The sequence below is a fragment of the Sebastes umbrosus genome, chromosome 22, assembly GCF_015220745.1.
Source record: "Sebastes umbrosus isolate fSebUmb1 chromosome 22, fSebUmb1.pri, whole genome shotgun sequence".
Lineage (NCBI taxonomy): Eukaryota > Metazoa > Chordata > Actinopteri > Perciformes > Sebastidae > Sebastes > Sebastes umbrosus.
Genome location: NC_051290.1, coordinates 1869168 through 1884801, shown reverse-complemented (window position 1 = coordinate 1884801; position 15634 = coordinate 1869168). Strand labels below are relative to the sequence as shown.

General features: G+C 37.9%; 1 protein-coding gene across 6 annotated transcripts in view; it reads right to left on the bottom strand.

The window, feature by feature from the left end:
• Window positions 1-789: 789 nt before the first annotated feature.
• LOC119481888 overlaps window positions 790-15634 on the bottom strand; it is a 32411-nt gene continuing 17566 nt past the window's right edge. For 2 of the 6 annotated variants that reach the window (XM_037759217.1, XM_037759216.1), the window contains exons 2-6: window positions 14456-14543; window positions 2428-2787; window positions 2217-2309; window positions 1985-2091; window positions 790-1616 (exon numbers count right to left, since the gene is read on the bottom strand). In XM_037759217.1, the coding sequence (XP_037615145.1) occupies window positions 1572-1616; window positions 1985-2091; window positions 2217-2309; window positions 2428-2787; window positions 14456-14519 (669 nt within the window). In that variant the 5' untranslated portion in view covers window positions 14520-14543 and the 3' untranslated portion in view covers window positions 790-1571. Of the gene's footprint in view, window positions 1617-1984; window positions 2092-2216; window positions 2310-2427; window positions 2788-3556; window positions 3645-5227; window positions 5351-10753; window positions 11424-12097; window positions 12458-14455; window positions 14544-15634 lie in introns of those variants that run through there. The other 4 variants (XM_037759220.1, XM_037759219.1, XM_037759215.1 and 1 more) reach the window with 3 other exon arrangements.

Here is a 15634-nt window from a genome sequence, read left to right as displayed (position 1 = left end):
ATAGGATTAATACTTTTATCGTTGTTTATCACATTTTTATATAGTTAAAAAGTGATTACTTCTACAACTTTACACACCCTGAGACCTCTGACTGTAGCTCAAGAGTAACAGAGAATAGAAGGAAGAGGAAGGCAGAGTCTGATATGAGCAGCATGATGGGTGTCTTTGTAGACATGCAAAAAAACAAAACAATATGAAGAATTGATGCAAGCAGAGCAGCTGCATCAACAGCAGGAGAAAGACAAGTCTTGATGCATGGATGAAAACACACATGGAGATAGAGGAGCGCCGGCAACAGGCACAGAGACAGGAACGCCAAGAGACAAATAACATGTTCATGCAAATGATGAGCAGACTCTTTGATGTCATGGCGTCTTCGTCCCAGCATCACACACCCTCCACCTCCTCACTATTACCCGGGGCCTCCCCTGCACGACACTGCCCATCAAGAACCACTAACTTCCAGAGAACTACACAGAGCTGCAGAGACACTGCCCAAAGCTGCTCAGTCCATTTATCATATACAGGAATCAAGACCATCTCCATCTTATCACAACCTTCATGGCTGCTTACATTTTGAGTAAGAATTAGAACATTCAGGAAAGAATTTGTGCAATTGATTTACATATAGCAATACTGTGCAATCTATTTGCTTAAATAATACTATACAATTGATTTACAAGCAGTCTCAGTCTTTCTTACTAGAGTTTATCTGTATTACAGTTAAGGATTGGGTAGGGAAAAATAAGAACACAAAGCATCTCTTGTGGAGTTAGCAGTAGTGTTTACCTGAAGGGGATTACATTCAGCCACCTCATTGTCTCCATAAACATCGAAGTCTTCATCATATTGCTCCTCGTTTACTTCACAAAAATTACGACGCACGCAGCAGGCTGTGATGGTGGTGTTGATGTTGTCAATATGGCAATCATATCTCTTCATTAAACACCGCCATCTTCCCTTGAGATGGCCAAATGCCCTCTCCACGGTCATCTTTGCCTTGCTGAGCCGGTAGTTAAAGTATGACATCCCTATGTACTACAACAACATGCAGTAGTATTTCACTCACAGTGATAAATGACATCATGATAAAGAAGGTTTGGATTAAAAAAAAAAAACACCTTTGTCGTATTTTCTGTCCATCATGGTGAAGTCAAACTGTAACTCTAATAGTATAATAACATATATAATAAATAACAGTAGTGCTGACATTAAGTCCGTCTTCTCTTGATAGAAAAAGTAGATGAAACGTGATCCTGGTGCTGAAGAGAGTTCACAGTTCTTCTCTCAGTTTAATCCAAACATGTGCAGGAAGAAAATCCATCTGTTTTTAGCAGGCGTCGCTTTTAAATCCACCTTTTTAATGTGAAGCCCGGATTCCTCCAGCGTTTTGGTGCAAAGTCACTCAGTCATCAAGCGTTAAAAAGGTCATCTTCTAATCAGACTTACTGTACGTTCTCTCCGACGGCGATCCGTATCCGTCACGCTGCTGATCTGGTCGGTCCACTTGTGGCTGGCTGGACACGCTGCTCTCCATTATTAAACTACCGACGTGCCTCTGAGCAAGGCACCTAGACTGGAAGAGGTTCAGCTGGGGCGACGTCATACTCCGGACGCTGAAAGGGACAATTAACAGAAGTTAATGATGATAATAAATAAATAAATAAATAAAATAATAAATAAATATAATAAATAAATAAATATAATAATAAAAAATAAAAAACCTAAATAAATATAATAGAAAATAAATGAAATAAATAAATAAGATAATAAATAAATAAATATAATAATAAATAAATGAAATAAATAAATAATTATAATAATAAATAAATAAAATAAATAAATATAAGAGATACATATAAAATAAATACATATAATAATAAAATAAAATAAATAAAATAAATAAAATAAATAAAATAAATAAATAAAATAAATAAAATAAATAAAATAAATAAAATAATATTTTTGTTTCCTTCTGACTTACATTTTGTTTTTGACACTTGTGTTTGAGTAAATATCCAGCGACTCCTCCGCCCAGGATCAGGACCACAACCAGAACCGGGACCAGAACGATCAGACGGAGCCGACCACCTGATGTGGAAAAGAGATCAAACAAAAGCTCCGGTTACTGGAATACAACCGACACACATGAATATACGCACCAATCAGAGTCTTCTTAAATGCAAAGCACGCTGAAACTTGGACCGTTCTCTCACCTTTAACATCCGTCTCATTTGAACCTGGAGTTCGGACATCTCTTGTGGGATGCGGCGGCGTCTCTGTTGTCCAGGTTTTAACAGAGTTGGGTTCTGAAAAAAGACAAAAGATTCGTAATGATTTACAACACAATGTTTAAAATTGTTGACAAAATGATCCTTTTTGAGTTTTAGGGCAGGTTGACACTGAATCGACACCATGTCAGCTTACCTGTAACTTTGAGGACGCACTTATCGCCGTGACTAACTCTGTTAATCACAACAATAAAGATGTATGCGCTGGTGTCGTTGAGTCTCAGATCAGTGAAGAGACATTCAATCCGTCCTTTCTTGAGGAGCTCTAGATCGCACAACACTCGTCCTCTGTAGAGCTCATCTTCATACAGCTCAGCCTCGGACTCACTGTCATAACGGTAGATCAACCTCCCTAGGTTCATACATATAATGTCTATATTCAGCCTGGTGGCAGGCGTGTGAGTCTTGAGAGGAAACTGGCATGTCAGTGTGACGTTACTGCCTTCCTCTGCCTGGAAGACGTCCTGCGTTGCACTGGCTGTGGATGGATTCACACCTGCAGGAGTCAAAGAGTAAAACACAGACACTGAGTCACACCGGGGCTGGAGAACTCTTTATGGGAGTAAATGATGACATCTTGTGGCCAAAGTTGGCACAGATTTGACCCTTAAATGCCTACTTCAGCTCTTTAGAGACCCAGGAGACCGTATAACAGCTCGTCTAATTCATTCATCTTTTTTTCTAGAAAGCGGTATAGTCTATGTTCATGTCCATTAAATCCACAAACTATTTGATTTTAGGTTTGTGGTGTCAAAGTTTCTCTCTAAAAAGTGTAGAAACCTGAGGTATGTGAGCCTCGTGTAGTTTGGTCTATTAACCTGTAGTGTCTTCAAAATGTATGGATTTTAACAATGATATGTTTTCTCTATTTGAGTTCACAACATTTATTTCTAAAAATATCAATCATTTTTTTTATGATTTATGGAGTAATACAAAATAAAAACCTTTGACTCTAATATGTAAACAAAATGAAACAAGAATTTTGAACCTGGCTTTGTCTAATGTTCAGATTTATGTTCCCGAAATGTATGAAAATTAGCACAAATTGAATAAGATAATGACTAATTTGCATATGTAAACATATAATTTCAGAAAACTTGTAATACAAAAAACAATAGTCTTAATGTCAGTAATGAACTGGGGAAGTTTCATGGTGATATCTAGTAGTTAAATATTTTACCCTATTCACCTGTAGTGTCTCCCCTTTATACTTACTTTGCATAAATGACAGTAGAAACAGTAAATAATCCTTTAAGTCGACTCACCCGCTGACAGACACAAGAGTGTCATAGTAACCACCAGTGAGACAGCAGCTGCTGATCTTGACATTCTTCACTGCATCGACCTACAGAGCTGAGGATAAAGCAGAAATACATTAGTACTGTTATAGTAATCCAGACAGCTGCCCCAACGGCCTCCCGATAACACACTAACTATTTATTAGTGTTTACAGGGACGATTGTAGGATCAGACCTCTAGAGGTCTTCCCCCAAACACTTCATTTCCTGTATTCTGGTGAATTTGTATGTGCCTATTTCTGCCTTTTCTGTATCAAGTTATGATGGAAATGTCTTTATTTATGTAAAGGAAAACACAAAATGCAGGCGTTAGCAGATCAACAGTAGATGTCACATAGAAGTAGTGTACATCATCTGAAAGCTGGAAACATGAAGATTAATTTGAGATGCAGCTTTCTAGTCATAAATCTGAAATAAATATGAATTAATTGATTAAAATAAATTGGGAAATTGTATAAAACATTATGATAGAAGTATATGATGGCCATTTCCATGCTCTATTATGTCTCATAAGTTGTTGCAGCATATTTTATCACTGGAGAATTGATCAAAATGATCAATAATCCCTCCAAAATACCACATTAAGACACCAAGACCTTGAGGAACACCAGAGAAAAAGCCATGTCTTGATTATGAGAAAACGTCTTTGGTGAACGCATTACCCTTCCATATAAAGTGTTCAATATTAAATAAATAAATACATTAAGAAATGTTGAAACAAAAGTCACACTAATAAAGTGTGTAAAACCTAAAGTCTAGATCACTGTCACGAGGGCTTCTTTTAAATAAATATACAGCTGGCCTTTACGTCAGGATTTCATTCATTTCTGTGAAGAAAAGTAAATGAAATCACCATCTGGGACTGATAGACTGCATATAAGAAGTGGACGTAGTCACCGTGACGTCACCCACACTGGTTTGTGGACTGTGGACGTTTTGAAGCCTCGAGTACTGCATTTTGTACGATGTGACATGCAGTCAGACGACTGATTCTGGATCAGAGATTACAAAAGACATCTGAACTGATGAAGGTTGTCATGCTCATGCTGAAAACAGTTTAATAACTTTAGTTGGGTATAGTTAGTAATTCTTTAAGTTCATAGCAAACACTGATCCTTTTATTCATATCAACCCCATCTCAGGAAGAGGGTTGGTTTCCTCTGTGAGTCACTTAATGAATCATGTTAAATCCCCCAGTGGGATCTGCTGAATCATATATAAACAAATACCTGAAGAATGAAACAGCAAAACCTCATGTAACTCTGAGAATAATATGATCAAATATAACTGAAGCCCAAAAATCTGAATCCAAATTCTAAATTATTAGTGAAATATCTGTTAAAATAGTTTGTTTTCCAAAACATGATTCATATTATTCTTCATTTATTGCTCCATTAGAACAACAATGTGAACTTCTAGTCGTGTTAAGTTAGAACAATCAGCCGTTAGTTACTGTTTAAGGGTTTTAACGGCACACACATGGATACACACATCCCTTTAAGTTACAGAATATAACGACTCATTTGAATCATTTTAACCCTGAGAACAGTCAGGTTAAGTTAACAGTTATCACTCCACAGTGAGTTGAATTAATGAAGTTAACTAAGAAACTCAAAGTAGTGACCCTCAGTATCTCACCTGTCAGCTCGGTCCGGACCGCCATACTGAAGAGAGGACAGAATGACCGTCCAGAGAGCACAGAAGACAAACACCAAGTCTCCGAAGTGAACCATGAAAGTAGCCGCTAGAAAGACAGAAAACCTGCTCACTGAAATTGTGCATTTCCAGTCTGTGTGTCTGTCTGCTGTGTATGGGCGTGTTACGTCATCACGTTTCTGATGCATGCTACGCTATGGAACGAGAAACACAGAACCATTCCACGTGACCATGTGAACCAAGTGACCATGTGACCATGGCAACCACAGGTTTCTGTTTCCTCGTTCTAGAATGTTGACACTCTCTTGTCAATAAGATATTTCCACAATCTTTTTATGAGGCTAATGTTTGTCTGTTACTGAAGAAAGGGAGGGAGGATTCAGATCTGTTGGCTTACAGACCTCTTAGTCTATTAAACTATGATCACAAAGTGGTCGCAGAGATGCTGGCCACTAGACTAGGCGCTCATATTTCATCTCTTCTACATCCTGATCAGAATGGTTTTGTGTCTGGTAGATTCTCTTTTTTTTTTCAACACCCGGACATTATGTAATATAATGTATTCTAAACATAAAGTTAACGATGAGCCTGTAGTTGTCACAGTTGATGCAGAAAGTGCATCTGATCAGATTGAGTGGAGATGTGTGCATGCCGCTCTGAGACATTATGGATTCGGTGAATTTTTCTTATCACTCATCAAGATGCTCAATACATTTTGGTCCGAGATCTTCAACACACTTAATGTTAGCATATAATATTACTGTTATCCCCCCGGCCCTCTCTTGGCTTTGTTCGGAGTCCTTCAGCCCAATATTTCTAAAGACATGCAACATGTTCTCACCTTTACCACCGTGTTGGAGACTTATTCTGTTTAAATGGAACATTCTACCTCCGACTCACAACATGTGGGTAAAAGATATGTTACTGTCCGTTGGTTTGGAGAAACTTTTTCCCTTAAAGGTTCCCTCAATTCTTTTGAAAAGACTTGGAAACTTCTTCTAAACCATATTGAATCTCTGGCTGTGACGCCTGAGCCTCCGTATTTGTTTTCTTGGATTGGTGTTATAATTCTTTTTTTTTTTTAATTCTTTTAATTTATTTATGTTTTTTTTGTGTATATGTGAATGTTGTATGTGTTTTATTATTTCATGTGTCTAGTGTGTTTCTAATTCTGGTGTCATTGCTGCCTTATCCCTTGTGTGGTGTTCATGTTTTTGTTACTCAGCCAATGTTGGCGGGTCTGGTGGACCCACCCCATTATTGGGTTTTTAAATCAATACAGCCATAACAATTTATGTAAAAATACTTAACATATGTTTACTTTATCCCAATTACAAGCAATATAGACAGTGTATATGGTTAATATTTGCCATTTACCTCTGTAGGATAATATTTATGAACACAAGTGCTATTCATTTTTTGTGATTTTTGCTGTTGAGGGGCTGGGCCTGTTGAGGGGTTGTCCTGTTGATGGGCTGGGCCTGTTGAGGGGTTGGGCCTGTTGAGGGGCTGGGCTGTTGATGGGCTGGGCCTGTTGAGGGGCTGGTCCTGTTGATGGGCTGGGCCTGTTGATGGGCTGGCCTGTTGATGGGCTGGGCCTGTTGATGGGCTGGCCTGTTGATGGGCTGGGCCTGTTGATGGGCTGGCCTGTTGATGGGCTGGGCCTGTTGATGGGCTGGCCTGTTGAGGGGCTGGCCTGTTGAGGGGCTGGGACTGTTGAGGGGCTGGGCCTGTTGAGTGGCTGGGCCTGTTGAGGGGCAGGGCTGCTGACGGGCTCGTTTTGGAGCTGCCTGATGGTCAGTCTCATCCTCTTCTTCATACTCACTGTCAGACTCAGAATTGACAGAAATGTGATCCTCATATTCTGAAAAGTCTTCCTCTTCATCTTCATCTTCCAAAGGTTCTCTCTCTTCTAAAATAATTTCTAAAGCCCTCTGAGCGGAGTATCTTTTCACCATCTTGATTGATTGCGACAAGGAGCCACACAGCGAATGCAGCTGGGATACAGTGTGAGAAAATATAGAATAGTTCTCGCAAGACAGAGGGCAAAATGTGCGTGAATGTAGGAGCAGACAGGTGTCGGTACAGTGTGCAGTCGTTGAAAAATGTGTTCTTTTATATGTTCTTCAATGAAAACGAATCCCACAGACCCGAACACCACATAATGGTTGGGTCTTATAACTATTAGTTTATATTGGTTATTTCCTTTACTGTCGGGGGTGGGAGGGAAAATGGATGTAAAATAGAAGACTACTTATTTGCTCTTTAATTTATATGCCTTGCAATGTTCTTCCAATTAAAAACAACAAAAAAAAAGATTAAAAAAAAGGATGCTCTACGCCTGCCCTACATCTGCCATTCTAACTAATGGTAATAGGTCATCACTCTTTAACCTTAAGTGGGGGACACGGCAGGGTTGCTGTTCCAGTCCCCTGCTGTTCAGTTTAGCTCTTGAGCCTCTGGCTATCAGTTTAAGGAAGCATACAACTATCAAGGGAATCGTAGTGGGGAATATTGAATGTAAATTATCTCTTTATGCAGATGATTTGTTGGTTTTCTTGTTGGACCCCCCTTCATCACTCCTTTCACTAATCAACTGTTTTGGTATATCTGGGTATTCAATTAATTGGAGAAAAGGTGAATTCATTCCCCTTACAAAAAATTTGGATCCTCATTTTCTCGAATTGTTACCCTTTGAAATTGACAAAGATCATTTTACTTACCTGGGCCTGTCTCCTGTAGATCCTATAAGCTCTTATTTCAGAACAACTTCTGTATACAGATAGACAAGATTAAGAAAGATATTGATTTCTGGAGGTCTTTGCCACTTTCTCTTATAAATGTAATTCAAATGATGTCTCTCCCCAGGTTTATGTTTCAACACATTCCAATTCAGCTTTCATTGTCATTCTGTAGAAAAACTTTTATGCCATTTATCTTGGGATATAAAACCCACCGCATCTCCAAGACTCATTCACAGGAATGTAAGAAAATAGTGTGTTTCATCCCTTCCAGTGTTCCAACATTACTATTGGGCAGCCAAAGCCAGAGCCTTGATTTACTGTAGCTCTCTGCTACACCCAAGTGGCTGCAGCGTGAAACAGCTCTCTGTCAGCTCTCTTGTTTTCCACTAATGTCTACCCATCACATCTGGTGGAAGACAGTTTAGTCCTGCACAACTCAATTAAGATTCTAAAACAAATTAAAAGGGTGCTTTCAAGCTCCGGAGTTTTGAAATGTGATTATATCTTTGTCTGTCTAGTCTGGCTTTCTTGTGGTGGTTGTCTTTATTATTATTATTACTATTATTAATAATAATTATTTTATTATTATTATTATTATTATTATTATATGTAATTTATATATATAATACAATATATATATAATTGTTTTTAATTTAATTGTATGCTTGTTTGTGAGTCTGTTTGTAGATGTTTTGTTTTTGATTAAAATAAAAAAAAAATGAATAAAAAAAAAATTAAAAAAAGTTTTTGATCCTAAATCACAGCATGTCTTTTTCTATGGTGTTCCTCATGGTCTTGGTGTCTTAATGTGGTATTTTGGAGGGATTATTGATCATTTTTATTAATTCTCCAGTGGTAAAAAATGGTAAAAATGTAGCACCAAATCTTTGGAACAAATGGAATCAACCCCCAACAATTGCTGCAACAACTTATGAGACATAATAGAGCATGGGGACTCAAATTAATCTCCAGGTTCCCAGCTTTCAGATGATGTACACCACTTATATGTGCCATCTACTGTTGACCTGCTATCTCCCCTAAAGACACCCTGAACCCTCCTAAAGAAGACTAAAACGGCTCTATTGTGGCTCTCAGAGGGTTAACAGTTAGAGGTGAAATATTCCAAAGTTTAGGGAGTCCAGACTGTTTGGACTGATGAAGGGGCTTCAGCATGTAGAGCCGTCGTATATGAATTGTAAACTCTGCTGTCCTGGCAGCCAGTAAGAGCTCTTGTATTTGCTGGAACGTAAACTATTCTTTCACCGAAGGCAGCCAGAGGATTTCCCATCAGAGCTCGGCCCTCTGTCACATGGTCCACACTCAAAACAAAAGTCGTAATATTACGATAAAAAAGTCATAACCTTACGAGAAAAAAAGTCGTAATATTACGAGAATAACTTTACAAAACAAAAGTCGTTATATTACGAGAATAAAGTCATAACTTTACGAGAAAATAAATTCAGAATATTACGATAAAAAAGTCAGAACTTTACGAGAAAAAAAATTGTAATATAACGAGAATAAAGTCATAACTTTACGAGAAAAAAAGTCGTAATATTACGAGAATAACTTTACAAAACAAAAGTCGTTATATTATGAGAATAAAGTCATAACAAAAAACAGTTATTAATTTCCACTAATATTTTTAAATCCACAGGGAGCCACTGGAGAGGAGCTAAAGAGACGTATGTTGCTCCGGAGCCGCAGGTTGCTGACCCCTGGTATAGTGGAAGTTGTCAAACCTACACACACATTTAGCAGGAAAAAAAGTTGTTGTGAGGGTGCACAGAAATCTGCCGTGGCCGGTAGAAAACGGAGCAGCCGCTGGGAGCGTCATGTCTTGCTGCATTCACTTGCACTCAGACAAATGGAGTTTTGCTCGAGTAAATACCTACGCCCTTGTACCACAAAAACTGTATTAGTATTAAAATTCCTGCCCAAAAATAAAGAGGCCTCTCTGATGTAAGTTAAACATTTTTTGAAAAAGTTGATCCTGAGTTTGTGTATGAAGTGTTTGTGGTTCCTGTTTTGATAAGCTGTGTGATGAGCTGACTGAAGGCAAGGTCCAGGTAGGCAGGGTCCCGGTAGGCAGCATATCAGGAATGCCACACACACAAGTACGCACACAGAGGGGCAAAGCGGGGACACAGGAAAACACAAGTATGAGTGGGGACACAGGAAAACACAAGGGAGCACAGCCATAGCCGAGACATTAGATGCACTTCTCCTGTTTATGGAACAAATATGGTGTCCCTCGTTATTTATTGGGCACTCCCCCCTACTCCCGTACTCCTCTGCCAGTAATAAATGTTCTCTTTAATGGGTCGTATGATGACCCCGATGAAGCCGAAACTCATTGGTCATATGTGAATCATGTGGGAGAAGTCACATGTATATATTAGTCCTGCTAAGATAGGTCGTTTTTATTTCATTTTACTCAGATAAGCTCTTTATTTGGATTAGCTTCCACAGAGTGATCGCTAGTCTTCATAGGGTCCACACAAAAACAATAACTATAAAAAAAAAAAAAAACAGTATATAAAGAGAATGGAGCTGATGGGAGAGCTAGCGACAGACTTGGAGAAGTTAAAGGAAGTAGACACGTGTGACTACGTCCGGTTTTCAAAATAAGGTGTTAACAAAAGGACCTGTATGTACAAAATATATTTATGGAAATAAGATTCATTGGATTATATTCACCAGAAGAACAAAACATTACATGTCCCTTATAAATTAAAAAGAAAATACCACTAATTTTTGAGGGTTAATGTCTTTATTCTTTATATTTTTGGGTTGCTGGAAAAATGTAAAAAAAACAAAACAATGTCTGACAATGACTGATATACTGTATGTGACCTCAGGACATATCTCAGTACACGCATGCTGAAAATCAAACATTTTAGAGTTTCAAGTTAACAAAAATCACAAAAAATATGAAAATGTATTTCAGAATGACGTGTTGAGTTCATTTTTCAACACATGAGGTATTCATCGGTTACATCTTATGTGCAAAAGTCCAATATGGACTGCAAGTGTTGCTCCTCTGAGCCGCTCAGCTTTTGAGTTAATTATTAACACTTCTTTTAACCGTTTTAACCGATAGCGTTAATCGGTTCAAATGCTTAATGTCGGTTAACGGTTAAACGGTTAATTATTAACATCCCTAAGTAAGACCAAACTGTAACTGAGGTGGGTGGTCTCACTTCTATTCACTTAATTGACTGAAATGTGAAAATTCATTTCAGAACGACGTGTTAGGGTCACTCTTCAACACATGAGGTATTCATCGGTTACATCTTATGTGTAAAAGTCCAATATGGCAAGTGTTGTCAACATGACTGTAAATAAACTACCACCCATATAGAGCCCGATCCTTCCCCGGCTCGATGGCTCGACTGGCTCTGATGGCTCATCGACGGGTTGATGGCTGGCTTCTGCAAAGATATTAAACAGATATGAGTCACTATAGACTGTATAACTAATGCATATTATAGGATCATAGTTATTGGTGCATAATTTATAAATTGGTCATATTTTGTATTAAAAATTAATTTGCAAAGTAACTAAAAAAAATGTAGTGTAGAGTAAAAAGTACTATACATCAGACCGGCACATACGGGTACATCACAAAAAGTCTAGGCCCCGCCCCCTTTTGGGGGACAGAAAACTGAAGGTCCCATAGACTTCAATGTGATCTGATGTGTGTTTGGATTATAATTTTGACAAGTTCGTACGCATTCATCTCTTGTTATAGAAACAATTTATACACTTGTCTAATAATTATATTGCCTGAACCTGAGCGTTGGCAATACCTTAATAAATGAGGGTTGATTGCCGCCATGTCCCTTCAGTCTTCCCCCGTCCAACACAGTGGAGGATATTGTTTATCCAGACATCTCTACATATCTGATTGAATCCCGTTAGGCTAAGTGTTGTCTGTATTTAGTGTATTTAGATTTAGTTGGAGAAGACAGTCTGATGTATACTTGTGTCCAAAATGTAGAGCAGTAGAAGTATAAAGTAGCAGTACTTCTATTACTGGACTCTTTTTTTAGCCGTTTTAGATTTTTGTTATAAAATCTCAAAGGAGACAGGGATGTCAGCTTACCTGTAACATTGAGCCCACATTCCTTGCTGTGACTATCTTCGTTAATCACAACAATAAAGATATAGGTGCTCGTGTCGTTGAGCCTCAGATCAGTGAAGAGACATTTAATCCGTCCTTTCTTGAGGAGCTCTAGATTGCACGACACTCGTCCTCTGTAGAGCTCATCTTCATACAGCCCAGCCTCAGACTCACTGTTATAACGGTAGATCGACCTCTTTAGGTTCATAGATATAATGTCTATGTACAGCCTGGTAGCAGGCGTGTGAGTCTTGAGATAAAAGAGGCATGTCAGTGTGACGTTACTGCCTTCCTCTGCCTTGAAGACGTCCTGCGTTGCACTGGCTGTGGATGGATTCACACCTGCAGTAGTCAAAGGGTAAAACACAGACACTGAGTCACACCGGGGCTGGAGAACTCTTTATGGGAGTAAATGGTGACATCTTGTGGCCAAATTTTGCACAGATTTGACCCTTGAATGCCTACTTCAGCTCTTTAGAGACCCAGGAGACCGTATAACAGCTCGTCTAATTCATTCATTTTTGGCTGGACCGCAGATGTTCAGCCCTACAAACGCAAAAGTCTGTCACTCACTGACTGACTGACTGACTGACTGACTGAGTGAGGAAGTTACAGGATTGGTCGGCCGACTGTTGGAGTTTCCTCATTGGTTGTTGCTCTTTCTAAATGAAAAGGCGGAGAACAGTTCTGTGTTCACGTTTTCTGGGGAGCGTGTCAGCGGTTCAATGTCTCATTACATAGTGCTGTTGTTGTACATGTGCTGTTGTTTATGTTTGTTTAAGTTACGTTGTGCTTCTCATTGTGTTACCGTGCATTCACTCCAAGCACATAGTACATTTTCGCCTCGCTTTCCTCCATTTCCTCCATCAGCCATGGAAGAAATAACCACAGTTGCTGCTTTGTACATGTTGTGGAAGTCACGGATATGTGGGAAAACCAAACGCTGTCGTGTCTGGGTTCATATCACCCGGCGGCAAGTTGTATTCATATACAGTACCATTGCACTGACTGTATCTAGCAAGCCACACGTCGCTATGAACCCCAAATAAACAGACTGTGCTGTGATTTAATTGCAATAAACGGATCAAAATGATGCCGAAATAACGACATTATGATGTTGATTTGTAAAAAGTCTGAATTCATGCTTTGTCAGGTCTGTCCGCAACACAACAAACAAACAACTTTTAAAATGCTTGTTTTCTGAACGGAGTTCGGATCGATCAATGCCAGGCTATGTAGCTGCTCCATCAACACTCAACATAATGTCATCTAGGAATAAATACGGCAGCGACGTTGTTGTAAACGGATCAAAAGTGTAGCCGATATAACTACATAATGATGCTGATTAGTAAAAAGTCTGAATTCATACTTTGTCAGGTCTGTCGGCAAGACGACAAGCAGACAACTTTTAAAATGCTTGTTTTTCTGAACGGAGTTCGGATCGATCAGTGCCAGACTATGCAGCTGCTCCATTAACACTCCATCTAGGAATAACAACGTCAGTGACGACATAAACTGTTGTATGTATATATTGTTACACACCACTTATATGATGAATGCTTTTGATAAACATGCTATAATAAAAAACTGAAAAACTTTTAACCTATCATACTGTATGTCATGCTAATACCTTTTCACCTTGTATAAAATGTATAATATACTGACTAGTAAATGTTACCATTTACTATTACTGAATGTCATTTGCTTCATTATGAGTTGTCTTTCAATCAAATATTAAGATATAAGTGGAAAAACTGTTCACAAAACACCTTTGCTACCCTTTGAGCCACAGCCGCCCCCACAATCCAAAATCATATGTTTTCTCTAAATGAGTATTATCTCAGACACTGAGCAAGAAATCTCCACTTCAGCAGCACTTACATCCACCAAACAGTTTCATTCCTATCTATATTCTGATGTTTTTTACAGAGGGGTTTGTTCATATATAATTCATAGCCTGATTGATACAACATTTTATTCCTAAAAACATCAAGATTCTTTTTTTTTTATGATTCATGGAGTAATACAAAATAAAAACCTTTGACTCTAATATGTTGACAAAATGAAACAAGAATTTTGAACCTGGCTTTGTCCAATGTTCAGATTCCTGTTCCCGAAATGTATGAAAATTAGCACAAATTGAATAAGATAATGACTCATTTGCATATTCACATATACAATTTCAGAAAACTTGTAATACAAAAAATAATAGTCTTAATGTCAGTAATGAACTGGGGAAGTTTCATGGTGATATCTAGTAGTTCTCACCTGTAGTTTCTCTCCTACTTACTTTGCATAAATGACAGTAGCAACAGTTAATGATCCTTTAAGTCAACTCACCCGCTGAAAGACACAACAGTGTCACAGTAACCACCAGTGACACACCAGCTGCTGATCTTGACATTCTTCACTGCATCGACCTACAGAGCTGAGAATAAAGCAGAAATACATTAGTACTATATATTAGTACTTATATTATATAACATTATATTTAAATAATATTTTTTCATATTCTAGCCATAGTATGTTTTTTTTATTATTTGGATATGGACTTATAAGTTTGTGCATGTACCTGTGTGCACGTGGCTCCATATTTAATAATTTTCATTATATATTCTTCATATTATTATAATTAAATTATTATCATATTTAAATACACATATATACTATATATTGGCCAAAGTGCTATTCACAAATATATTTTATATAAATATTGAGACCACAATTATTCCTAAAGTTTAGGGAAAAATATTTTTATTGCAAATTTACATTTAAATATACAGAGTGCTGTTTTCACTTCAATGTTGTGCCAAATTCCAACAGTTAAAACTCTAAATGTTGTGCTTTTACTTTGATATTGTTATCTATAGTGGGTATTTGCATAAAAACAAACAATTCAAATGATTAGGAAATAAATGATTCTATTTTTATTGATAAAAACATCTTGGAATTAGGAGTTTTAATTATATATTAGAAACTGCTTAGAGCTAGTGTTAGGAAGTTAAACATGTAATAAATCTCTCTCTATTATCTATTTTATATTACTGTGAAAACATCTCCTTCAAACAACTGGAGTTATTCAAGATTCTCGCCAGAAATACAATTTTACAAGATTACATTTGAATGCATCATGACAGCATTATAATGTACCACGGCCCAATACTCATTTGAACGCATCATGAGCCCCATGGCGGAGCTGTGTAGCTCCGCTTTATGTCTCCTTCACTCTCTGAAAAACTTCCACACCGACGACATGTTGTGTGTGTGAGTGAGAAGTTACTTGTAACCGAGTATTTCTACTTGTATCCGAGTATTTTTAATATTAGATATATTGCAACATTAAAAAACCTGCCAGTTTACACCAACACAACTAGATGAGACAGTTTATTTTATATTATTTACTTCAGTGTTTCTGTCAACGCCCACGGATAACAGGCTGTCACGCGTGTCACAGCCTGTTATCCGTGGGCGTTGGTCTCTGTCAGATTTCTGTAGCTGCGCACATGCAGATGCTTTTTG